Here is a 27,387-nt window from a genome sequence, read left to right as displayed (position 1 = left end):
TAGGAAGTTGCAGCCTAACTTGTCACAGAAAGGCTCTGGTTGAATCCTTCTACCTGACTCAGAACCAGGGGCCCACAATGCATTCTGTGGGCAGTGCTGCAAATTGTGAGTTTCACTGAAACTCCTTCAGCAAGGATGGTCTTCTCAAATTGTACCTGCTAGTCACTGAAATGATCCAAGTAAGACCTAGAGCCCAGATGACAGGCATGATTTGTTCCAACATGCACCACAATCTGCAGTTGGTTGCAGACTGCTCTCTTGGTGGCTGCTGGAATAGTCTCTTCAACATATTGAATGGGTCTCCCAGACACACACACTGAGTTCACCTAGCGTTTCTTCATCCCTTGCTGACGTTTCACTGAAAGGTATCAGTATTCACTCCACATCTGAACTGCTGACAATAAACAGACCTCTATCCTTTGGATTTGCTTCCTCTGGACACCTGACACAGTAGGTACCAGAGGCCAGTAATGAACTATTGTGAGGTATAAACACAAATCTAAGGAACTCAAGCATGAGAATGTAGAGAAAACAGGCAGAAAGGAGAATAGAATAATGAGATGGGGTGAAACATGTTGAAAAATGTTAAGAGAGGAAAATATGAGGGCAAGGGAGTGAGAAGAGAGCAAGGGAGTGAGAAGAGAGCAAGGGAGTGAGAAGAGAGCAAGGGAATGGGAAGGTGACGGCCAAAAGTGGAGACGACATGGCTTGTGAGAACAGAAGATGTGCTGAAGGGACAGTTTCCACTTGCACAGTTCAGAGGAGCTGCTCTAGGATAGGAAGATCCAAACAGCATGGATGTTAAGCAGCTTTCGAAGTATTTGATAAATGGTTGTGCAAAATTTTCAGCAGATGTGTGATAAATCGTGGTTAGCCAAAATTTGGTATTGGCAAGTTTGCGGACAGATGTTTGGTTATCATACCCACATAGAAAACTGGACATTAATTTCAATACAAATGTTAGATGACGTGGCAGCTTTTACACATGGTCTTACCTTTGATGGGGTAGGAAATTCCTGTGACAATTGCAATAGTAGGTGTTAAATTGGTTATTATGGTACAAGCCCAGCACTTAAGTTGTCCACAGGAGAATGACATTAGTGGTTTAGGATTGGGAACAAGAGTGGCACTGGGATGGACCAAGAAGTTGTGTAGTTTGGGTGGGCAACAGAACACCACTTTGGAAAATGAGGGTAGGAATTTTGAGTAGGATGTCCACCACAAACATTAAAATAGACCTTAGATACCAAACTGCTTTATCACTTTTTATTTAGGGACAATACATTGAAGAACTTTTGGTTGTAAATATAGGCTTTCAGAGTCACAAGAGTAGTAATAATAACAATTTCATGTTGTCTTTCAATTGGATGCCACTTCAGCAACTTGCGTGTCACCAACCTACCCCATTATCCCTATTGGGGAAAGGGGGAATACAGTTTAAAGTGAAATTCAAGCTATATGTCATTCCTGTCAACTCTTCACATGGTTCAGAAGTGAGGGCTAAAAAGTAAAGGCAGACTGAAAAAAACCATGGATGAAATGGCCTTCAGCCCCATGACCTTTTGGTTTCCAGGCATGTGCTACACCAGTTGGGAAACTATGCCTGATAAAAGAGGAATTAAATACATTCAAATAGCTTGTAGTAGGGTTAACAGAGGTATGGGGAAAAAATTAAAATACTAAGAAAAATTAAAATACTAAGAAAAATTAAAATCTTGAGATATATTATATTACAGAAGAATAGACCAAGGAGGAAATTCAGGTGGAGAATTCATTGTAAACAAGAAAATTAAAATATTGAAGAAATATGACAAAATTGTAAGGGCTGTTTTAAAAGTAAACAGAAGGTATTCCATGGAAGATGTTCAAGTCTATTTTGAAGGTGATGTATAAGATCTCCACAAAGATTAAGAGTGATAAATGAATGTACTTTCTACCACAAAATAGCTTAAAGCACTTAAAAACAAAGGTAAAATTAAATAATGACTTTCCATTGGGTAACTGTAGGTGTTATAGCAGATATTATAAATGTCATACATCAGTAGAATTTGCCCCAACATGGAAACATTGTTCCAGAAGAAAACAAGTAGCAGATGGGCATTGCAAGACCTAAATAGAACTAAAAATTAAACGGACTATATATTTTTTTAAAGCACTTAAGCAGGACCTGATGGCCCCAAAATATTTTCAAAATTTTAAGTAATCATAGACCAATAAAGTGAGGAGTAAAAATGAATACAAAGCTGTAAGAAAACAGAAATATATATTATGATAAGTTATACAGAACAGGAAGGTATACTAGATTAAATTAGACAAGTTCAATATCTTAAAATTATATATAGATAGTGGGAAAAATAGTAGTGGAAATATGGAGATGGGCACAAGGGAGAATCAGGACATAATTCAACTTATAGAACAGAATACCACCAAATGTTTATTAGGTCTGGTTGTATAAATTAAACTACTGTATTACAGTACAAGTTCTTTATTGTGTAAAATGATGGTTTCATATCTAATTCACCAACATTATCTGAAATTATTTGTTGAAAAGTCCTGGTGATGTATTCATATTTTCCTTCATTAATAAGGATGAACATATAAATCTCAGAAAATATAACCACAATATGCTGAAAAACTGTAGTAAACAATGAATAATAATTTTCTTGGTAGTTATGTTATGACCTTTACAGGAACATTTTATAGTTTGTGTAATACAAATTTTGTACTGATACATATTGAATAAATTTATGACAGTGCATTCTAATAATGAATGTATAAAAACTCATCAAATGTACAACACAGACATAATGAGTTCTGCTAATAAAAGCCCTCATGTATGCATGTTTTCCCATATTTGTCAAGCTTGATGCCATTTAGATTCTAAGTAAAGATGTTCAGTCATTTGTTGTCAATATATGGTTACCAGATATCATCATCTTCTTCAGGAGATTCTGCTGTGTGCGTTACTTTTATATTCTCTAGAGGTTCAGGTGGAAATTCGGGTGGCTTGTCTTTCTCCAGAGAAGACACCTGAAGAGTGGCAGGTTTCTTGAAGTCAGTCTTATACTGACTGCCATCTGGAAGCAACAGAAGTATGGATGTTCAGTCTCAGAATATTATAATTGTTATTTTTTTCTACAGACCAGTTCATTTTTAAATAATAAAAATTTCACAGTCAAAGATGGAGCATTATTTGTTTCTTCCACCCCAAAAATATAATTACTTGGTATAATTAACACTTTAAAAATTAATCACTCCAAATCCAGTATGGAATAATATATATTAATTGTGATCCTCTCTGCTGGAGTATTACTACACAGTATGGGATTCTTATCAGATAGGACTGACAGAGAACATTGAAAAAGCTAGAAGAAGAGCAGCTCATTTTGTATTACCACAAAATAAGGGAGGCAGTGTTCTTTTATTTGAGTTGAGTTGACAATCATTAAATCAACAGTGTTTTTGGTTGTGGCAAAATCTTTTTATGAAAGCTCAATTACCTACTGTCTCCTCCAAATGCCAAAATATATTCTTGCTACCTCTTACATAGCAAGAAGCAACCACCATTATAAAATAAGAGAAATCAGAGGTCACACGGAAAGATATGGGTTTTCATTTTCCCCACGTGCTAATCAAAAGTAGAATGGTCAAGAAATAGTTCAAATGTAGTTCTATGAACCACTCCCCCCAAATCAAAAACAAAAGTAGTTCTATGAACCCCCCCCCCACCAAACATTTAAGTGTGAATAGCAGAGCGATCATGTAGATGATTCATGCATGATTGGGATTGCTGTCACTGCTGTTTGCCTCATTCTTTGGCAGTTTTGCAGCTCAAAATTGATGATACATGTACCATGGAATTAGTGTGAGAAATCCAAGGTTGTATGACTAAAAATACTATCAATACAAAGCTGCTAATGCCATGAATAGTGGGAGATTAGATGCTGCAGGATTGCCGAAACTACAATGAAGTTGGAATACTTTATTTATTATGATAATTTCGTAACAATTTATTAATATGACAATATTAAGAAGAAGCATAGTTTGTTTTCATTTCTGTTGGTCTGGTCTGATTATTTGTTTTGTTTGCCTTGGTACTGAGTCAAAACTGCTACTAAAGTACTCAGTAAAATCTTCTATTCCGTAAAGCTTTCAGTGTTTCCAAAGGCATTGCTAACCACAAATGATGTCACATTTTCTGTTAGTAGTTTTTCTGAATTTCTGAATATTGAAAATACATTTTTTTCCCTTCAAGGAAGGCATCTCACAGCATATTATGAATGCAGCAGGCACTGATTATTAAACATTCTGTCACTTATGAGTTAATCAACTCTGAAGCAAAAAATATTTGCAAAACTTCACTTTGGGGCACAAAGTAGACCCTCCTTGATTGTGAGAGCCTATAATTTAAAATGGATTTTTAGTTCTTTGCACAAGTCTCATTACCGAATATGGTTTTATCACACGAGTTGATGGTGTGTGTGTGTTTTTTAAGTGTCCTCACCAGATTTTTTGTAAGTGTCCTCACCAGACTGAAAATGCACGGAAATACTGATCACTAGCAACTGACTAGCAGCTGACACTGCTTGTGAATCAGTTCCATGTTATGGAATTTATGACAATGTGGTATAGCACAGCTGACAAATGTGATTACAAATTATATTGAATTATGAAGTGTATTGTTTCATTTGCAATGAACTGATAAACCAAACAGAACTATAAAAGCATCATTTTTTGATTTTTGATGCTATCTTGAAAGATTAATGATAAGTATACATCAATAATATGTATGCTGAATTTTTAACATAATATTTGACCAAATAATGTCTGACTGTCTTCAGATTTAATGTGCAATCCCTGTTGAAACTCATACTAAATTTTTGCAAATCCACTTTTTTATAAAACTGTTCAGCTTCTATGTGATACTGTCATCAATAGGAAAGGACACAATTTTGTAGGCAAATGGACCTAACTATATGATCAGCTACATTGATTGATGTTTCTATTTCTTTTCTCAGTAGTCTATATTTATTCATTAATGCAAATGCACATCCAAAAAGTTTTCTTGCTCTTAGATATAATTTTACACACTTCTCCCATTGTCCAAACATCTGTGATGGAAGGGTTTCCTCAAGGTCTCTAACATGGAGCTTTATCTCCCAAAATGTCTGTTATCTATCCTTGAAATATTATAGGTGAAGTGGTAAGAGTTCCATGTTAGTAAGTTTTCTTTACAATGGCTCCAAATTTGTAATTGGCATTGCTAATAGGTTTCAATACAATCATATAAATCATATAATTTTAGAACATGCTGCTAGAGGTTTTTCCTTCTATATAGCAAAAAAAAAAAAAAAAAAAAAAAAAAAAAAAAAAAAAAAAAAAAAAAAAAAAACACATCTCCATGGACTTCAGTGGCAATTTCAAACAATTGGCACTGTCAAATGAATTGAATCAAGTGGTTCCTATATAAATACTGAGACTGTCTACTCTGCTAGTGCTAGTGCATGGTAGAACATATATATTATTTGATTTATTACTTAAACATTAAATCATCAACAGCTTTTCTAGTTTTGTAGTTTTGTTAGTCCAAAGACTTTCACTTACTGCAGGTGCACTGCAACACACACACACACACACACACACACACACACACACACACACACACATACAAAGAGGAAGCAACCAGAAAGACATGGTCAAATGTCAATGTAACTTTGTACAAATACACACCATCAGCACGTATGTAAATGATTAGAGTTACAATTCTCTGTAACATTTAGAATGGATGCCATAATGCATTAGTTTAATAAAATGGAACACCTACAGCCATCCTTACAATGTTATTTGTTATATGGCTACCAGTTTTGGTGCTTCAGTGCACCATCTTCAGGCATTAACTGAAACTGACGGGGTTAACTCCAGTCGTATACGTGTTTCATCAGTGGCCAACATCGGCGAACTGGTTTTTGCAGGCTACCTGGAACAATGATGTTTTGTCTCCAACCATCAAGACCCAACAATGTCTTTCCTTCTCCTGACCTCAGGTTCTGGGTGACCTCTTTTCCTAAACCTCACCAGTCCTTTTCCTTCACCCCTCTTCTTTCCCTTCAACCTTTCTGCCAGAAGGAGCCAGTGGCTTTGAAAGCTAAGGAACTTTAATACCTTTTACATGTGTGCTCTCCTGCCACTGCTTGGTGAGTAGATTTTTTTATCTATCCAATTACACTATACATTCAAAAATTGATTATTTTTGTTGATTTAAGTGTATATATATTAAAAAAGATGCTGTGACTTACCAAACAGGAAAGCGCTGGTAGATAGACACAATAAAAAACACACAAATATCAAGCTTTCGCAACCCATGGTTGCTTCATCAGGAAAGAGGGAAGGAGAGGGAAAGATGAAAGGATGTGGGTTTTAAGGGAGAGGGTAAGGAGTCATTCCAATCCCGGGAGTGGAAAGACTAACCTTAGGGGGAAAAAGGACAGGTATACACTCGCACGCACGCGCACACACACACACACACACACACACACACACACACATCCATCTGCAGCTGCCACCTCCTTAAAAAAAAAAGATTGTTCCTAAGATCAAAGCATACCTGGAATGGCAGGCAGTTGTAATTTGGCTCGTCTTGTTGTCAGGAGGCCAGCAGGTGTCCCTGGTACTAAATTAGATTGCTTCTTCTCTGCAAGTTGAGAACCTCTTGGTATTGTTCCTTCATCATCTTCATTTATTTCAGTAGCCTCTGGTATAGGGCTAATTCCAACATGGAGAGTGCTTGATTCAACATTATGTTCTTTCTTCCCTGGAAGTTGACTACCTCTACAGGTTCTCTCAAAAGCCATTGAAATATGTTTTTTAACCCTTGCTATATCCTGCAATGCATCTAGAGAAATTGGTGCTGATCGCTGTTGGTCTTTCACAGATTTTGCCAGTGATGTTCGAAGTAAGTATGACACTGCTGCATCAGTTATTTCATCCCAGCCCTATAAAAAATGAAGAAGGTAACTCTTGACTGATTATTCTGAATGGGAGTTAGCATACAAATTTGTATCCCAGCCATGTCAGTGATTGGAGGATCCATCAGTACAACATCAAACAATTAATTATTTGCTACACAGTACACTATTGGACATAATCTTATAAAAATGGCCATTCCAGCATTTACAACAAAGGAACAAAGTAAAACATGTATACATACCTGATCATCTGAATCATTTACTGAACAGCTGAGTGCTGATTCAAGATCGTCTACATTGTTCTGTGAAGAAGGATTTTGTAACTTCAGAAGGAAAAGTAGTAGTCGTACACAACAACTAACTTGAATACTCAAATACTTCAACTTTTTTTGGTTTTCTTCCAGAAGATCAGTAGATATTAAAATTTTTGTATATGTGTCTTTCAGAAGATTTTCCAAGTTATTCATTGGTGTTAGAATTTTATCTTTAAACTTAGTAAGAAGTCTTCGTTGAACAATTCTAAACTGAGCAGCTTTTCGCGCAAGATCTTCCTGTAATGCATAATTTTTACTATAAAGAAGGAAAATGTCAGGAAAAATTACCACTTCTATTAAATGTAGCTATTTTACTTATATGAATGAATAATTTTGAAAGAAACATTCACACTGGAGAGGCTACTAGCGTATGTAATAGCAGCTAATGAGAAACACAGAGTTCAAATGCAGTAAAATAATTAAAAGAAATGTAGGCCAAGCATTCTACTTTCAGTTTATATCCTGTATGTAGCTATCAGAATAAAAAACAGCCTTTATTACAGTCATTTCTGTTGTAAACTCACTCTGATATCACAGCATCACTTTATTTTGCCATGGTGATAACAATTGTATATTTTAGCTATTTGTGAACCTTATAACACATTACATTTTGTGTATTCTGTCCCTGCTGGTTGTGTGAACTAGAATCATCACCACCATCTACATTTATATGCTACAATCCATATTATGGTGTGTGGTTGAGGGTATGTCATGTACATTCCACTATCATTCCCCCATTTCCTCTTCTATTTAGGATTGATGAAAGGTGAGAACATTTGTCAGTAAGCCTCTCCAAGAGTTCAAACTTCTCTGATTTTACAGATGTGTTCATTTTTCAAGAGGTGTATGGAAGGAAGTTATGAGCTGCTTGTCTCTTCTTGGAAAGTGTGCTTTTAAAATGTCAAGAATAAATCTCTGAGTGATGAACACTGCTTATCTTGTAATATGTCACCTAGAACTGGATGAGCATTGTCATGAATCTGATATTGAGTTGCCTAAAATATGCTTTCCAATTTTATGATTCCCAGACTGATGTTTGCTAATTTAGGATACAAAGCAAAATGTGAATAAAAAAATTAGAATAGAAGCTTTTGAGATGTGTTGCTACAGAAAAATACTGAAAACTAGACAGGTAGATCAAATAACTAATCAGGAAGTACTGAACTTAAATGGAGAAGAAAAAATTGTGGCATAAGGTGGTTGAAAGAAGAGATTAGGAGGCAGAATACTTCCTGAGGCATCAAGAAATTTGGTAATGGAAAAAAAACTGTGGGGGTAAAAAAGATAGAGAGAGACTAAGGCATGAGAATGGTAACCAGGTTAAAGGATATGGGTTGCATTAATTATGCAAATATGATGGGACTTGCACAGGATAGACTAGTGTGGAGATCTATATCAAACCAGTCTTCACACTGAAGATGACAATGATGACATCAACAACAAGGTTGAGTCTAGATCTGGCATACTTCCTGTCTCATAAGTTAATAATTAATACAATTCAATATCCAAGTTGTTGCACCCAAAATGGTGAACAGTGTGAAACAAAATGTAACTGTGATAGTATGTAACCAGTTAAAATTGTGTACTGGATTAGGATTCAGATCTATTCCACGAGCTGAATGCTAGCAACCACTACGCTATTCAAGTGCACATCACAAACTGACTCAAAGCTTAAATTGTCATCACAAGTTCCTCCCCAGAGTACAGCAGAAAATCAGAAACAGGTCTGAAAAGCTGAAGCTTTCAGTTGGTCTGTCAAGTGTGCTTGGATGGCATATTGGTTGACAGAACACAGCCCATGAAAGATGGGGCCTGGATTTGAATACCAGTCTGACATACAGTTTTAGCTTGTCATGTACAATAATCACAGCAAATACTCCACTTAGAATAAAACAATTGCTTCTCAGACTGTAGCTATATTGGAATTCCACAAACACAATGTGACATTATGAAACAATAGCCTAAAACAGGTTTATTTGTACACATATACTCTTAACTAAGTGCCAAACAAATACTCCAAATTTCACAGAACGTCCCAGTGGTTAAAAGTATAGCATCATCAATAAATATCTGAACCTCCACATGAGATAGTATTGCTTCATTTACTGCCATAAAGATACAGATTATATGCTGTGGTATTGATGGTAGTCCAAAATTCATTGTTGTTTCTTGAGAATATGAAGGTGTTCATACAATGTCCACATGAATCCTACCAATCATTGTGGTGCAGTGATTAAGGCACTGGGTTCACATTCAGGAAGATTGGGATTCAAATCCCCATCCAGCCAATCAAGTTTAGGTTTCACATGGTTTCTCTAAATTTTACTTCCCCAGTCTGAGATTGTGAACGTGTCTACTGACCACATCAATAGTAGGATGTCAAACCTTACTCTTACTTTCTTTTCCCACATAAATTACATGTGGGGACAGCCAATGTAATCAGAATGAGCAAAGAAATCTCTGAGGATCTTGTAATCTCCATCTGTGCTCTCTGAGCGATTATCAAATGTGAAGCAAGGATACTTTTTATTATGGTAAATATTAAAGTACTTTCCATTCCATTTTATTCATGAATGGAGCCTGAAATGTCTACCTGTGTGCAAGTCATTATTACTTTTATCTTCACAATGTCTATGAGACTGATACACAGAGGACTCAAGAATACTTATAATTTCTGCCCAGAAATTTTCTAAGTAACTCATTAGATATCCACATAGTGCCTGTCTTCACATGTTTCTCACCTCTTTATTTTTAGAACCCTGAGGTGTAACGAGCTCCAGGTAACTGGCCACCCTAATCCTTATCTTATCTGAGCTTGTGCTACATTATTAATAACCTCATCATTGAAGAGACAGTAAGTCCTAATCTTCTCTTTTCTCAAAAATGTTGTCCCAAATTAATTTCAAATGTTTCAATGGCACTGAGGGTTTACCTCAGTGAGGGGCAAGGGAGGGCAGCCATCAGCCATCCCCCATCCCCCATTCCTCATTCCTCACCCCACATCTGCAAAATGGATAATGACTGCTAGGAAGCACACCCAGAACTATTTATCATGAACTCTCAAACCTGTTTCATCATTCACCACCAAATGTAACATTAGTTAACCTTCTTTCTCTGCCTGCCCCATATATCTGCATTTATCTGTTTAGGTCACTTTTGTATCATGCCATAGAAATGACTTTCAATGTATCCAGCAGCTTCATTGTTTTAATTTTGATCTGCATTGTATATTTTGTGCCATTGTGAAACTATGTCCTCATCATCGTAATCCTGTCATTTATGTACTTCACACTTTTCTCAAAAGATGTTGAAATATTTACCTCTGTACTCTCAAATGTCTGGCACAGACCACAAGCATCCATTTTTCCCTAAATCATTTTCTTTACTCCTCAATTTTCTAAAATAGAGAAATAATTGTGACTGAAGCTGATGACAATGAAGAACCATGACACTTACAGTGTGCACAGATTTAGTACAGTAAGTGCTTGTGAAGGGTTGAAAGTGCAGTGTCATTGTGGATGAAGATGGAATTAAAGGAATGAATAGTGTGATATAAAAAAGTTTCCTTCTCTCAAAATGGCCAATAGAATCAAGTGACTGTTAGAGAATCATCAACATTATCCTGTGCATTACTTCATAGGGCTCTGTGAAAACACCTGAAATATAATCAGGGACTTTGTGTCACAGTATGGTGATCAGGATCTACATAGTGTCATATCTTAGGATTTGCATGGTGCCACTTCCTTTCTAATCAGATTTCAGCATGAAAATTTCTCCTACCATCAATAATAAGAGCAGTTATCTCATGGATAAGCAAGGCCACAATCTAGTGGATCTGACTGTAGAGTTGGAGCTCATATCCTTACAATTAATTAAAATGAAATTTGTCTTCTATTGTAAATAAAAATGTATTTATAACTGATATCTTATAAGCAATCATTCTTCCCATTCTCCATATGTGAATGGAATTGGAAAAAGCCCTAAGAACTGGTACAGTTGGAAGTAACCCCTGCCATGCAATTCTCTATGGTTTCCAGACTGTGGGTGTAGATGTAAATAACTTGGTGATAACACTATATAAATACAAAAATGAGGACCAATATGTGGGTTTCTCTCACCCTAAGGTCTGAGTGGCCTGCAATTCCTCTATGACCTTTACCTCTTTCCTCCCAAACAAAGAAACTAATAGTGTCAAAATCCAAGCTAGTTTCATGTACTTTTATATGCATATATTGCCAGTAATAGAAAGTCACTTAATGAAAATAGGTGAAGCAAAAAGCAAAGCTCCACATTTTGGACAGATGGGCCAATAGGTACCAACTAACTACAAATCATCCTCTACCAATTGTGTCATTTGGATGTGGCACAGAGGGGCATGGGATCAGCACAATGCACTCCCAGGCATCAGCTTTCTAGTCCTTGGAGCCATTACTTCTCATTCAAGTAACTCCTGAAATGGCATCACAAAGCTGAGTTCCCCATTCCAGCCCTATCACCAAGGAAAAATCCACGGCAGTACCAGAAGGTGAACCTGGGTCTTCCACACAGCAGCCCAACATGCTGACCACTGAGCTACAGAATATAAGTACTGGTTAGCAATGCCATCTCATAATTTTATGATTTTCTCAAGTGAATTTTTCCTTTTTATATAATTAACTATGTCCTTTTATGTACTGTAAGTGACACTTTGTAACACTGCTTAAGACAGGCATGTATCATTTGCTGAAAGTATAAGTAACTGACATAGAAGCCTTTTATCTTTAATTACAAGATGCTACCTGAAGGTTAAATAAAATCATACCATATGAGATTTTTATTTGCCACAGTCACCTTCAAAATAGTCCCCTTGGGAGCTCAGACACCAATCCCAGTGCTTCTGCCATGAATAGAATGCATCCTGAAAATCTTTTTTACTCAGAGTGTTCAGCATCACTTGCAATTCCACTTCGACCTCCTCTATCATGCCAAATTTTAATCCCTTCAACTTCATTTCTGACAGGGGAAACAGAAAGAAATAGCACAGAACTAAGAAAGGGGAATACAATGGATGAGGAAGAACTGCCGTGTTGTTTTTTTACCAAAAAACTACTGCATGATGAAAGTTGTACGTGGCCTCGCATTGTCATGATGAAGGACCCAATCATTCATGCACCATTTCTCTGGATGTTTCCTTCTCACATCCTCCCTTAGCCATCATAGGACAGCACCAGATATTGTGGATGATCCACCTATGATCTTTCACAGTCATATTCTGAACAACTCAGTGATGTAGTTGTTAGAGTAAAGGACAAGGACAGTGTTCTGCTCATGGGTGATTTTAATGCCAAGATTGGAAATTGAACAGAAGGGCATGAAAAGGTTATGGGTAAATTTGGAGAGGATATGGAGGCCAACAGGAATGGGAAAAAAACTCTTGGATTTCTGTGCCAGTATGGGCTTAGTAATCACAAACTCCTTTTTTAAACATAAGAACATTCACCGGTATACTTGGGAAAGCAGGGGAACCAGATCTGTCATTGACTATATAATAACAGATCAGGAATTCAGGAAGGCTGTGAGGGACACATGTGTATTCAGGGGATTCTTTGATGACACTTATCATTATTTAATCTGCAGTGAAATTGGGACTGTGAGGCCAAAAGTGCAGGAGGTCAGGTCCATATGTAGGAGGATAAGAGTGGAGAAACTTCAGGATAAGGAAATGAGGCACAAGTACATAACAGCGATCTCAGAAAGCTACCAGTTAGTTGAATGTAGTCAATTACAGTCATTGGAAAAGGAATGGACAAGGTACAGGGACACAGTACTAGAAGTGGCTAAAGAATGTCTTGGAAAAGTAGTGTGTAAAAGTAGGATGAAGCAAACAGCTTGGTGGAATGACACAGTCAAGGCAGCCTGTAAAAGGAAAAAGAAGGCGTATCAAAAATGGCTACATACTAGAACTCAGGTAGACAGAGAAAATTATGTTGTAGAAAGAAACAAAGCCAAACAGATAATTGCAGCATCCAAGAAGAAATCTTGGGAAGACTTTGGAAACAGGTTGGAGACTATGGGTCAAGCTGCTGGAAAACCATTCTGGAGTGTAATTAGCAGTCTTTGAAAGGGAGGTAAGAAGGAAATGACAAGTATTTTGGACAGGTCAGGAAAACTGCTGGTGAATCCTGTGGATGCCTTGGGCAGATGGAGGGAATATTTTGAAGAGTTGCTCAATGTAGGTGAAAATACGATCAGTAATGTTTCAGATTTCGAGGTAGAATGGGATAGGAATGATGATGGAAATAGGAACACATTTGAGGAAGTGGAGAAAATGGTCAATAGATTGCAGTGCAATAAAGCAGCTGGGGTGGATGAAATTAAGTCAGAACTCATCAAATACAGTGGAATGTCAGGTCTTAAATGGCTACACAGGATAATTGAAATGGCCTGGGAGTCGGGACAGGTTCCATCAGACTGGACAAAAGCAGTAATCACACCAATCTTTAAACATGGAAACAGAAAAGATTGTAACAACTACAGAGGTATCTCTTTAATCAGCGTTGTGGGTAAAATCTTTTCAGGTATTGTTGAAAGGAAAGTGCGAGTATTAGTTGAGGACCAATTGGATGAAAACTAGTGTGGGTTTAGGCCTCTTAGAGGTTGTCAGGACCAGATCTTTAGCTTACGGCAAATAATGGAGAAGTGTTATGAGTGGAACAGGGAATTGTATCTATGCTTTATAGATCTAGAAAAGGCATATGACCGGGTTCCTAGGAGGAAGTTATTGTCTGTTCTATGAGATTATGGAATAGGAGGCAAACTTTTGCAAGCAATTAAAGGTCTTTACATGGATAGTCAGGCAGCAGTTAGAGTTGACGGTAAATTGAGTTCATGGTTCAGAGTAGTTTCAGGGGTAAGACTAGGCTGCAACCTGTCTCCACTGTTGTTCATATTATTTATGGATCATATGTTGAAAACAATAGACTGGCTGGGTGAGATTAAGATGTGTGAACACAAAATAAGCAGTCTTGCATATGCAAATGACTTAGTTGTGATGGCAGATTCGATTGAAAGTTTGCAAAGTAATATTTCAGAGCTAGATCAGAAATGTAAGGACTATGGTATGAAGATTAGCATCTCCAAAATGAAAGTAATGTCAGTGGGAAAGAAATATAAACGGATTGGGTGCCAAATAGGAGGAACAAAGTTAGAACAGGTGAACAGTTTCAAGTACTTAGGATGCATATTCTCACAGGATGGCAACATAGTGAAAGAACTGGAAGCGAGGTGTAGCAAAGCTAATGCAGTGAGCACTCAGCTACGATCTACTCTCTTCTGCAAGAAGGAAGTCAGTACCAAGACTAAGTTATCTGTGCACCGTTCAATCTTTCAACCAACTTTGTTGTATGGGAGCGAAAGCTGGGTGGATTCAGGTTACCTTATCAACAAGGTTGAGGTTACGGATATGAAAGTAGCAGGTACTAGTAGATGGGAACAATGGCAGGAGGGTGTCCACAATGAGGAAATCAAAGAAAAACTGGGAATGAACTCTATAGATGTAGCAGTCAGGGCGAACAGGCTTAGATGGTGGGGTCATGTTACACGCATGGGAGAAGCAAGGTTACCCAAGAGGCTAATGGGTTCAGCAGTAGAGGGTAGGAGGAGTCAGCGCAGACCAAGGAGAAGGTACCTGGATTCAGTTAAGAATGATTTTGAAGTAATAGGTTTAACATCAGATGAGGCACCAATGTTAGCACTGAATAGGGGATCATGGAGGAATTTTATAAGGGGGCTATGCTCCAGACTGAACGCTGAAAGGCATAATCAGTCTTAAATTCTGATGATGATGAGGAGTCATATATTTGGCCCTGGCCCAAACTGTCATTACTAACATTTTGTTTGTTTCTAAGAATGTGTTACAGAGTTTAAAACAGAACTTGATACAGCAAGGTTGTTTTCTCAAGTCAGTCATTGTAAAATCACAAATAGAAGCAAATGTCACAGTGAAAAACCATCCCCCAACAATAAACACATCCACTTAGATCAAAGCTGCTAGGCATACTGACACATGAAACATGTATTACAATGCTCTTAGTGGCATTTGATTGTAGTATGATTTATAAGAGCGAGTCATACAAATTTCGGGAACAATTGGATAGGACTCATATTCTGATTTTCTCTGGACATTATTTATTGGTAACAAATATACAATATAACTTATTCTTATTGAAAGTATAAAAATAGTAATAGTAAATTAAAAATGAGTACAAAATTTTCCTAAGAAGTACTTGCCTCTAATTTAAATGATTCCTTTCTACATCTGAAGCGAGCTTCTATGGCCTCAAACAGCTCCTGCAGAGGTAATGATGAAGTGTAGCCACATGAGAACTGCTTGTTTTTAGCAAAATGCTTATTAAGTCTGTGCACCAATTGGTATACAAAAAGGCACAGAGATGAAAATGTATTGCACTGAAGATGATATTGTTGCAAAGATTTTACAGTAGAGATTGTGACTATATTTTTTTCCAAAAAACATGGTGCAAATCCAACACTAGAAACAGTTTCAGGTCCTGAATCTTCAAATGAAAATTCTGAAATTAGAAATGTAAATCTCCTTGAGTTATCTCTGAATTGCTTGTAACTTTATAAGACAAACAAGATAATTTCTCAGTCTTACCTGGAAAAAGTACCAGGGGTTCAACAATAGGCAGATTTGAATTAATTGCTATTTTGAATTCAGCATTTTTTTCTGGGGCACATGGCTTTGCTACAAGCTTTAGTGGAAGTTGTGCAAAATGTTGCAAGATGCGTGGAATGCTCCTGCTGTTTGTAACATATGAAGTAACAACTCTCATCTCCAGAGAAGGGACATCACCCGGCTGAGATAAATATATATATGTCGTCCAATGAAATTCTGCACCTGAAACAAAAATAATCTTGCGTGAGGCCTAAGTGGACATGACTGTAATAATCTGTCAGAGAAAAAGTGACATAAAGGATGTTCTTGAAATATAGTGTCCCATGGTTACAGTAATATGAGGCTCTGTTATTTGGCCACAAGAAACAGTCATGTCCAATTTCACAAGCAGAGACCATATAACAAAAAAGTGTTTCTCAGAAATGGTGATTGTAATTATGAAGGTATCCTTAAATAATTCAGCATTCTTAGATTTTTCCCATTTTGTGTTTATATACTATGCATGGCTTTCAAGAAACTGAAGCAGTAGCCAATTATGATTGCAACTTTTCAATGGAAAGAGAGTTTCACTGAAACAAATATTAATAATGCTGACAAGAAGAAAGACTTTAAGCTCAACAAGTATATGAATTCACAGGCAAAAGACATTAGCTATTTTAAGCTTTAAATGTTCCCCATGCCAAAGCGAAATATTTTCCAAGTGAAAATTGCACCAGTACCTGTAATATCAATATGAAATGCCACAGATTTCCTCAGCAGACCATAACCGTGTGTAATATACACATCTATTATTTGTTCTTTTAGTCTTTAAATAACCAGTATTGCTTTTACAGAAGAATACAGCATTATATGAAGACAGATTACTACTCATCAAAAGAAAAGTTGCTGTGCTGTTACTCTATAATTACTACTGATCTGAATATCTCTTGTAATTGAACAAATCCGGTTATCATTGTGGAAAAGGCATGACAGCAGACTGCAGTGAAAGAAATATTAGTAATTCATTTGTCACGAATTTCTCCACTTGACAGCATGTCAAGCCTGCATAAATGCATTACAAATGCACTGCAGTGTCACACATGAATATTGGGTGAAGTGAAACAGGACAATGTAAAATGTACCTACTTAGAATGAAAGTTACCTGTCATTTTTTTCCCAGTATCCATCTTACCTTTTCCTCACATTGTTGTCTTTTGTTTTCACTTCAAGCTAGTTGATATGTGCTACAATTTTCCATATTACTCTTTTCCATGTTACTGGTTCCTACTATCATGTTTACATCTACATCTAAATAATGTATTTTATGGACTACAAGATGCAGATTTTTCTTCAAAAAAATTTTCCTCCAAAATTCAGATGCATCTTATACTCAAAAACAATAAAAAATATCCAGTGTTTGATTTTAAATTCCCGCCAGTCTTGAAAAGATCCATATATTCAATGTCATGGGAAACCTATTCTATCTGGCAACATTGGATTCATTCAGCAGCAGCAGTGCACCAATGTGACAAACATGAGTTGCAGCGATTCAGAAGCTTTATTGAGGAAGAGTTCTCTTCTTGTGCTAGATCAGTTAAGTAGACATTCGAAAAATTCTGTGAAAGAAACTGAGACAGGAAAATACAGAGCTTGCTGTTATTCCAGGAGCACTTACTCCACAATTGCAACCTCACTATGTCTCAATAAATACACCATTTAAAGTGCATGTGAGAGAGAAATGGAACAGATGGATGATGGATGAAACCTAACATGAATTCATGCTGAAGGGAGCTTTAAAATGACCAACAATCAAATAAGTGTGTTAAGGGTAAAAGAGTCATGGTCTAGAGTGAGAGAAAACATTACTGTTAAATCTTTCAAGAAGTGCGGCATAAGTAATGCTCTTGATGGCAGTGAAGACCATCTTATATATGAAGAGCACAACAATGATTACAAAGAGGAAGAAGAGAGTGTAGATGATGATTTTCAGGGATTTTAAATGTCAGTTCGGTTTTATAAGCTGACAACTTTTTTTCAGGCTTTGCAGCCTAATAATAAAAATGGTAAAAATGTTATTTTTTTAAAAAATTGCTTAAAAATTAAGGTCCATCTTATAGTCCACTTGCAAATAGAGCAAGGGAAAAATGACTATCTATATGCCTCCATACGAGCCCTAATATCTCATATCGAAATTTATGTTGGCAGCAATAGAATTTTTCTGCAGTCAGCTTTGAATGTTGATTCTCTAAATATTCTCAATAGTGTTCCTAAAAAAGAATGTCACTTTTGCTGTGTCTTGCTACTAGTGCACCAAGTGTAGTGTCACTGTGTATGTTTATTTGAATCAGCTGCCAACTGTATCAGAGCAAGCTGGCTGCTGGAGGCCACCTATGGGAGGCATGCACACAGTGCAGTCTCTGCCACACCATCTGCAGGCAACTCACACATACCGTATATCTGTGCAGTGCAGTGCTGACTGATATCTCTATGTTGTTCTAGTTTGTACCATGCACATCAGTTGGTCTGTGTCTTGTGGAGTCTCAAGAGTCTTTTCCATTATTGTGCAGATGTTATTAATAAAGCCCTATTTGTGTGACTTGGATCAGTTTTGTGTATTACTTGGTTTCTACACAACTGGTGATGGTTTTGGAACAGTTTCTGCAATTGCAGTCTTCAAGTGGAATTTCATCAAGTTTACCCAGTATGAACACATTGCTACCTTATTGAACAGCTTACTTTGGCTGTGATCACTTTGTCGGCTTCTATTAACAGACAGGATACTGTTCCACTGGTTCATCCACCCACTTTTCCTCTGTATGATGATTCAGCCAGAGAATTGGGAAACTTACAAAATAAATAAATAAATCACACAGCATTTTTTGGCTTTTGGTGTGACTTGAATTTTTGCAAAGCCTTCTTTCTCTCATAGATTCCACGTATGGTGTGCCAATTATTGTGTCACCTTGCCCCTTTACAAGAACTGGCAGTTCTTACTTTTGATCACATGTGCAGCATATTGTCCAGCTACTATTGCAAATGAATGCATGTCATAGCAGCACAAGATGAATTCTATTGGCTCCGCAAGAAACCAAACCAGCCATACAGGGCCTGGGCAGTTGAACTTCACAGTCTAAGCTGTAAGAGTCAATTTGTTACTGATGCCCATAATGACTCTTATGCAGACTCTATGGTGCATGACACAATTATCTGTTTAGCTCCAGACAAGGAAGTGCAGTAGAAGGCTTTACTCTATGAAAAACCCAAGTTGGCAGAAGTTTTGCAAATAGCACAATCCTTTGAAGTTTCTCTGCAGTGAATGACCAAATTGAAGCATGGGGTGATGTGGCAGTAGTGTCACAAGGACAACACTAGGACAACAGACAGCTTGCATGTGGAAGTGGCTGTGGTGGCAGTAAGCATGCAGGCCCAGTGCCAAGCAGACCAAGGCTGAACCAAACAGCTGCGACTGCCACAGCACCAGCATCAATGTTCCCTTTTCCGTCTTGTCCTTTCTGTTTTTTCCCAGCATGAATGTTAGGTGTTCCCTAAGCACTGTGCTACTTGTAATGCTTGCCAGAAGAAAGACTACATTCCCTTCATGTGTTGTTCACCAAAGGTTGCTCAGGAAATGGAAATGGATGCAAACTGTATGACTCCAATGCTTGTGACTTCTCCCAAAAGTTGTTCATCGGGTTAAGTGTTTTTTGCCAAGTGGTCCAGCTACAGGTCGACACAGGTGCTGCAGTGATGTTATTGAATTCTCAAACCTATGTGAGTTAAGGTTCACTGCCATTGACACTGATTGCGCAGAAGCTGGTCAGTTACAACAAGCAGAACATTGTACTGTTGGAACAATTTATGGTATCTGCCTCTTACAAGTCAGTGGTTCGTTCCATTACATTTTTGGTTGTTGCTGAGACTGGCATTAAGAGCTTGTTTGGGATCGATGCATTTCAGGCATTTTGATCTACTATCACTGATCCAGTTCACCTTCTTTCTGATCAGGTACCTTATTGGATAGGCTTCAATCTCTAGAAGGGTTAAACCTGTTATGGCTAGTGAATGGTCATCTCCGTTGGTCATAGTTTGGAAGCCATTTGGGAAACTTTGCCTCTGTGATGACTTCAATACTACTGTCAACGTGCTATTAATCATGGACACGTATCCTCTCTGATGCTAGGAGCAACTGTTGGCAAAGGTATCAGGTGGCCAGTACTTTTCTAAACCTGATTTGTCTAAAGTTCCTGTGAATGAAGAGTCTTAGGGAGTTCTAGTTTTGAATACTCCTTTTGGTCTCTACCAATATTTGCACCTTCCTTTTGGTGTGACTAGCGCCCCTGCTATTTTCCAACTATTTTTAGAGAAAGTGACTATGCCTGTCCTGAACTGCATTAATTATCTAGATGTATTTTTGTCATGGGCTCCTCCATGGTCAATCATTTGAAAAATTTGTGCACTTTGTTTTCTGTCTTACAGTCCACAGTCTTACGGTGTAACCACATGAATCTCAGTTTTTTCAACCTTCTATTGTTTATTTGGGATTAAAGGTCTTGCGAGCTGAGGTTTGCCCTCCACCAGACCACATCTCCGCTGTTACATCTATGCCTCACCCCTTGTCCACAAAGGAACTTGAGGCCTTCCTAGGGAAGATAGGCTACAGCAATAAATTCCTGCCAGAGGCACCAACAGTGGTGCATTCATTACATGCCTTCTTATGCAAGAATGTACCTTTTTGGTGGTGCCTGGCTTGTAAATATGCTTTTCAAAAGTTGAAATCCAAACGCCTCTCAGTCTCTTGTTTAGCTTCATTCTGTCCATACCGGCACATAGTTTTAGTAGCTGACACCTCACAGGATTGCCTCAGCACAGTCCTAGAGCATCAGTATGCTGATGGCTCTGAATGACCTGTTGCTTTCACCTCTAAATATCTCACTGTGGCCCAGCAGCATTACTCTCAGTTGGAAAAAGAGGCTCTCCAGAAATTTCATGTTTTTTGTATGGGTTCAAGTTTCAGCTCATTACTGACCATAAACTTTTGGTTTCCTTGTTTCACCCACACATTTCCTTGCCTGACAAGACAGCACACTACCTAAAATGTTGGGTGCTGCTCTTGTCTTGCTATAATTATAAATCCATTTTTGATCTATGTGTAAACATGCCAGTGTTCCTGTGGGTCCTGATCCTGATTTTGATAATGAAGTATTGCTTTGCTTCCATATTAATACTGAAGCACAGGCCATAGTCGAGGGTTTTCCAACTAAGAGCTCACGTGTAACAAATGCCATTGTTGCTGACCTGGTTCTCCACCTGGTGGTTCAGATTGTTGAACAGGGCTGGCCAGATAAACCGCCAGGTAGGCTTCGGACTCCCTGCACGACTATTTTGCCTTATGGTATTCCTCACTGTTTTTGATGTGTATTGTTGTTGTCCACGGAAGACCACTCTCCCACTGTGTTTTGCGCACTAAAATGTTGTCTACGAGACACATTTTTTGTCCAGGGATTGATGGCGAAGTTGTCTGTTTTGTTGCAGCTTGTGAGCAATGTGCCCAATAGCATGCAGCTCCAGGGTATCCCTGTCCCCCTGGCCCGCTGCCCACCAGCCAAGTGAAAGCATTCATGTAGACTTTGTGGGTTCCTTCTTGAATTTCTATTGGCTCTTGGTTGTAGATGCATTTTCCCAGTTCCCTTACATCCTGTGGTGTGTGTCGACATCAGCAGAAATCACAATATGTACATGCTTGAGGGTTTTTGCTATTGAGGGGTTGCCTTGTAGCTTAATTTCCAATAATTGACCCCATTTAGTTTCTAACATTTTCCAACTGTTTAGTTCCAGTCAGGGCATTCATCCATTATGGCTCCACCATTCCACCCTCAATCAGATGGGAAGGCAGAATGACTAGTGTGCACATTCAAGTCCCAAATTAAAATTCTGTTGTTGATTCTTCATCAAACAATGCCCTTCCTATTTTCTGAGCTCCTATCATTTCATGCCTATGGGGCAGTGGAGACTGAGCTGCTTCACAGCTGACAGCCATGTACACACCTCCACCTTCTGTCGTCTGCATCACACCTGCCACAGTTGGGTTCATCTAGCCACTTTGTGCTGGGATCGCCGGTGTGGACATGTGGATTTGGTCACCAGCCCAAGTGGATACTAGCTGCTGTTGTCCTCCACTGGGGATGCCATCTTTGTGATGTCTGTATGGCCAATGGGCTGGTGGCATGCTGCTTTGGTCAGTTGTACCCTCACTCACTGCTGGAAGCTACCGGTTCCTGGTTGTGGCCTCTGTCACCACAGCCCATTCCGCCACCCTCTGCCTCGAACCCATCATTGCCTGCTGTGGAGCTGCGCCTGTCCCATTGGCTGCCTCCTCCACATGTGGTGCCCTGGGTTTCCAACTTCCCGGTGACAGGCTCCAGTCCTCCTTCAGCCTCAGATCCATTGCCCCAGCCTGCTGTTCTGGTTGGGCCACCTGCACCAGCTCCCGCACCCATCATCACCAGTGGGTCCAGCACTGTGTCCTTTACACTGGGACCTGCCTGCTGATCACAACACAGAGATGGCAATGGCACCCTCCTCTCCAATGCTGTTGTCCAGCATCACGTGGGCCCACCACCCTCAGGCACGCCTGCATTCCTGCGCATTCCGGCCCTGTGCTCTGATGGCTGCCCAGCACTTGTCCTTCTCCTCCATCAGCACTGGCTGCTGTTGTTTTGGAGCCAAAGTATGTATTCTCTCATTGTTCCACTGGCATCTCCTCTGTCACCTGGGCACCCACTTCGCAGAAGGGAAAGTATCCTGATACTAATGCATGTGAATGTGCTGAGTGTGGTGTCGATGCGTGTGTGTTTGAATTGGCCACCAACTGCATCAGTGAGGGCCGGCAGCCAGAGCCTGCCTGTGGGAGGCGCACATGTGGTGCAGTCTCTGTTGCACCATCTGCAGGTGACTCGCATATATGTATGCACAAAGTAGCACTGACTGATTTCTCTGTGCTATTCTAGTTTTTATCATGCACATTTGTTGTTCTGTGTCTTGTGGAGTCCTGAGAGGCTTTTTGTTATTGTGCACAGGTTATGAATAAAGCTCTATTTGTGCGATTTGGATCGGTTTTGTGTATTACTTGATTACTACAGCCTTCCGTCCAGTGATCCTCAGTTGAGTTCCCAAAGCATCTCTGTAACACTTTCATGCCTTTTGAACCTACCAGTAATAAATCTATTACTGCAGAGGAAATCTCATGAAATCCTTAGATTCTAGTGTTCACTCTACCGATTAGCTTTATAGCTTCTTATAGGTACTGAGAATAGTTGTCAGCTATTGCAAGAAACTCCTGCACAGAAAAGGGGGAGCCACAAGAAAATCTTCCAACTTAGATCTAAAAATTAGGGGTTTAGCAACCATTTTTTCAGTTCTGCTGGAAGCATTTTGAAAATGAAACCATTTTGAATAGTGCACGCCTTTCTGAACAGTACTTGACAGAGTGTTAGGTAAGTGCAAATTGTTTGTGGTCTAATGTTCACTGAATGATTGATGCAGTTTCTTCTGAATGAGTCAATACTATCAATAGCTATTTCCATAGTGAACTGTATGTACAGGCTTGGCAAAGTTAAAATTCTAAAACATCTGAACAATGGCCTACAGAAAGTTCATGAGCTCACAAGCAGGTCTGCCTGACCAACCTTTATTGAGCTAAGAATATTCTTGACGAGTTCATACAGCTGTCCCAAAACTATGATACCAAACATGATAATACAGTGACAGTAAGCAAACTAAATAAGTCTTAGCATTTCATTGTAGAGACAACTGAGTTCATTCTTATGATGAAGTTAGCAGCATTCAGTTTTTGCACAAGATCTTGAATGTGATATTCCCAAGAAACATTGTGCTGGATGAACACACAATCCTGAGAATGCAGCTCAGCAAGTAGACTGTGGGAGGGGGGGGGGGGGGAGGAGGAGGAGGAGGAGGTTGAGTTGGTTGGGGAGTGTAGAGGGAGAAAAGAGTCAGGAAGTGGGAGGGAGAGTTGCGATGTGTGGCCACTGGCTCATAGGAACACAGCAGATGTGTGGGATAAGAGTGGGGAAGGGAGAGAGAGCAGATGCATGGAAGGAAAGGAGAGAGAGCAGATACATGAAATAGGAATGTGACACATGAGCACTGGAGCCGGTGAGTTTGTGCGGTGAATTATGACAATAGTATGGAGGAGTGGATCAGGAGGGGGTGGGGACAAAGGAAGGGGGGATTGGAAACTTATGGGTAGAGGCTGAAGTAGGTTAGCAAAGATTGAGGCCAGGAGGATTGCAGGAATGAAAGATGTGCTGTAAGGTAACTCTTGTCTTGGTAGTTCAGAAAAGCTGGTTCTGCAGGGAAGGATCCATTTGGTATTGGTTATGAATCATTGATTCAACTCGATCATGTTGTGTTCAGCAGTGTGTTCCATCACTGGATGTCCAGCTCTGCTCATGGCCACAGTTTGGACGTGGTCATTCATTCTGGTGGGCAGTCATAACAACATAAAACTCTGTGCAGAAATTGCAGCAGAGCTGGCATATGACATGGTTGCTTTCATCAGCGTCCTTGCATCTGATGGGATAGGATAAACCTGTTACAGAATGCACTGGGAGAAGAAATCAGGCAGAGCTTAAAACTGGGTCATCCACAGGGACATGACTACTGTGACAAGGGGTTGGGAGGAAGAGTGGCATAGGGATGGTACAGGATGCTGTGTGCAGCGGAATAAAACTTTACTAGGTGTGGGAAGGATTGTGTGTAGGATGTCCCTGATTCCCAGATATGATGATAGACCTGGTGAAGAACGTGGTTCAGTTGCTTCAGTCTGGGATGATATTGGTTGATTGAGAGGGGTGATCTTTGCAGCTGCTTCTTGGGACTGATGGGAGTATTACAGGTGTGTAAGGAATGTCTAGGCTAGGAGCAATTTTTCAAAGTGGCAAAGATGACTCTGTCAAAATGCAGGTACTGTTGATGGTTAGTGAGCTTGATGCAGACAATAGTATGGATGGAATCATCAGAGAAGTGGAGGTTAGTTCCATGAAAGTGGTACATTGGACTGAGGAGGAGCAGGTGTAGAAAATGGGAGAGAAGGTTTTGAGGCTGTGGAGGAATGAGGATAGGATTTCTTAGCCCTGGGTCCAGATCACAAAGATATCATCAATGAACCTGAACCAGACAAGAGGTTTGGAGTTTTGGGACACTAGGAAGGATTGCTCTAGATGGCCCATAGATAGACTGGCATGTGAGGATCTCGTGAAGGTTCCCATGGATCTGTCATGTATTTATTTATATATCTTCCCCTCAAATGAAAAGTAGTTATGTGTGAGGATGTAACTGGTTAGATGTACAAGAAATGAGGCAGATAGTTTCAAGTCAAAAGGATTTTGGAAAAGATAGTGTTTGATAGCAGCAAGGCCATGGGCATAGGGGATCTACATCTACATCTACATGGTTACTCTGCAATTCACACTTAAGTGCCTGGCAGAAGGTTCATTGAACCACTTTCCTACTACTTCTCTACCATTCCACTCTCGAATGGTGCATGGGAAAAGGAACACCTAAATCTTTCCGTTCAAGCTCTGATTTCTCTTATTTTATTATGATGATCATTTGTCATTACGTAGGCGGGTGTCAACAAAATATTTTTGCATTCGGAAGAGAAAGTTGGTGATTGAAATTTCGTAAATACATCTTGCGCAAAGAAAACCGTCTCTGTTTCAGTGACTGCCACCCCAACTCGCTTATCATATCAGTGACACTTTCACCCCTATTGTGCAATAACACAAAATGAGCTTTCCTTCTTTGCACTTTTTCAATGTTCTCCATCAATCCTACCCGGTAAGGATTCCACACCATGCTGCAATATTCCAGCAGAGGATGAACAAGTGAAATGTAGGCTGTCTCTTTAGCGGGTTTGTTGCTTCTTCTAAGTGTTCTGCCAACAAAGCACAGTCTTTGTTTTGCCTTCCCCACAATATTATCTATGTGGTCTGTCCAATTTAAGTTGCTCATAATTGTAATTCCTAGGTATTTTGTTGAATTGGCAGCCCTTAGATTTGTGCGATTTATCATATACCCAAAATTTATCAGATTTCTTTTAGTACCCATGTGGATGACCTCACACTTTTCTTTGTTTAGTGCCAATTGCCACTTTTCGCACCATAATTGTGTATAAGAAGGTGGCATCAACAGTGGTGAGTGAGAATCCAAGCAGTATTGGGGTGATGATGGTCAAGATTTTGTGAAGAGAGCAGTCTGTTTCTTTAACGTTGGAGGCTAGGCTACAAGCAATTGGTTGGAGGTATTGGTCAAAGACAGGATAGATTCTTTCAGAAGGAGCACAATAACCAGCTGCAATGAACATCCAGGATTGTTGTGTTGATGGATCTTGGGAATTATTTAGAAGGTGGGTGTGCTAGGAGTCATTGATGTCTTAGGGAGATGGATTCAGGAGGAACATTCTGGGATGGGTCTAAGGATTTGAGTAGAGACTGGTGGTTATGTTTGACTTCTGGGATGGGATCATATGAAAGAGCTTTTGGGTGGAGGAGACATACAGTTGGCAGATGATTTCTGTCAGGTAGTCACTGCAATTCATCACAACACTGATGGAATCTTTGTCTGCAGGGACTGTCTGGAGGCTGCAGATGGCTGCTCTTTCTTCTGTTGAGAGGTTTGTGTGCTTGGGGTGCTTAAGTGGGAGAGGGGGGAAGGTCACTGTTGGATGGTGGTATGAATTAGATTCAGTGTTGGAATTAATTTGGCTTTGGTTGGAGGGATTGGCAGCAAATAAGTGTTTCCACTGTAGTGATCATGAGGAGAGTAGGTCTTTGACAACTCCAGCATGGTTTAACCTTGGTGTAGAGCTGAAGGCGATGCTTTTAGATAGGACTGGAACTTCTGTAGATTGAGGTTTTTGATGGATAGGTTGACAACTGTGTTTTGGGTTTCTTTAGATTCTGTGTTTTGCGGAATGTTTTGAGAGGGAGTTTTGGAAGACATAGAGCAAAGCACAGTCTGGTTGTTATGAAGGGTTGATGAGGAGTGCAATGGGGATAGAATGGTGCTCTGAAATGGGAGTAGGATGTCAATAAATTTCATAAATTTTTAATGTACATTTGTCATTACCTAATTCCACTGTGGTGGAAATTTCTATGAACAGACAGAGTTGCCATGGGATCCCTTCTAGCACCAGGCATCACTAACTCACATATGGAACATTTTGAGGAAACATCTCTCAAAACCATGTGCCTAAAACCAAATACATTCTACAGGTATTTGGGTGACACATTTGTGGTCTGGGCACATGGTGAAGAAAAGTTAAGAATTCCCATGGGACCTTAATAGCATACATGATCTCAGGTTCACAATGGATGTGGAAGAAAATAGATAAATAAGAATGCTGATCACCCACTGGGACAGACATACACAGACC

At 39.2% G+C, this 27,387-nt stretch overlaps 1 protein-coding gene across 2 annotated transcripts in view; it reads right to left on the bottom strand.

Annotated features, from left to right (window-relative positions):
* Nucleotides 1-2,421: 2,421 nt before the first annotated feature.
* LOC126181322 (protein PTHB1) overlaps nucleotides 2,422-27,387 on the bottom strand; it is a 120,893-nt gene continuing 95,927 nt past the window's right edge. For both annotated transcript variants that reach the window (XM_049924763.1, XM_049924762.1), the window contains exons 10-14: nucleotides 15,933-16,175; nucleotides 15,544-15,846; nucleotides 7,208-7,512; nucleotides 6,605-6,992; nucleotides 2,422-3,077 (exon numbers count right to left, since the gene is read on the bottom strand). In XM_049924763.1, the coding sequence (XP_049780720.1) occupies nucleotides 2,920-3,077; nucleotides 6,605-6,992; nucleotides 7,208-7,512; nucleotides 15,544-15,846; nucleotides 15,933-16,175 (1,397 nt within the window). In that variant the 3' untranslated portion in view covers nucleotides 2,422-2,919. The remainder of the gene's footprint in view (nucleotides 3,078-6,604; nucleotides 6,993-7,207; nucleotides 7,513-15,543; nucleotides 15,847-15,932; nucleotides 16,176-27,387) is intronic.

Source organism: Schistocerca cancellata, chromosome 1 (assembly GCF_023864275.1).
Source record: "Schistocerca cancellata isolate TAMUIC-IGC-003103 chromosome 1, iqSchCanc2.1, whole genome shotgun sequence".
Lineage (NCBI taxonomy): Eukaryota > Metazoa > Arthropoda > Insecta > Orthoptera > Acrididae > Schistocerca > Schistocerca cancellata.
This window is presented reverse-complemented; position numbering and strand designations above follow the sequence as displayed.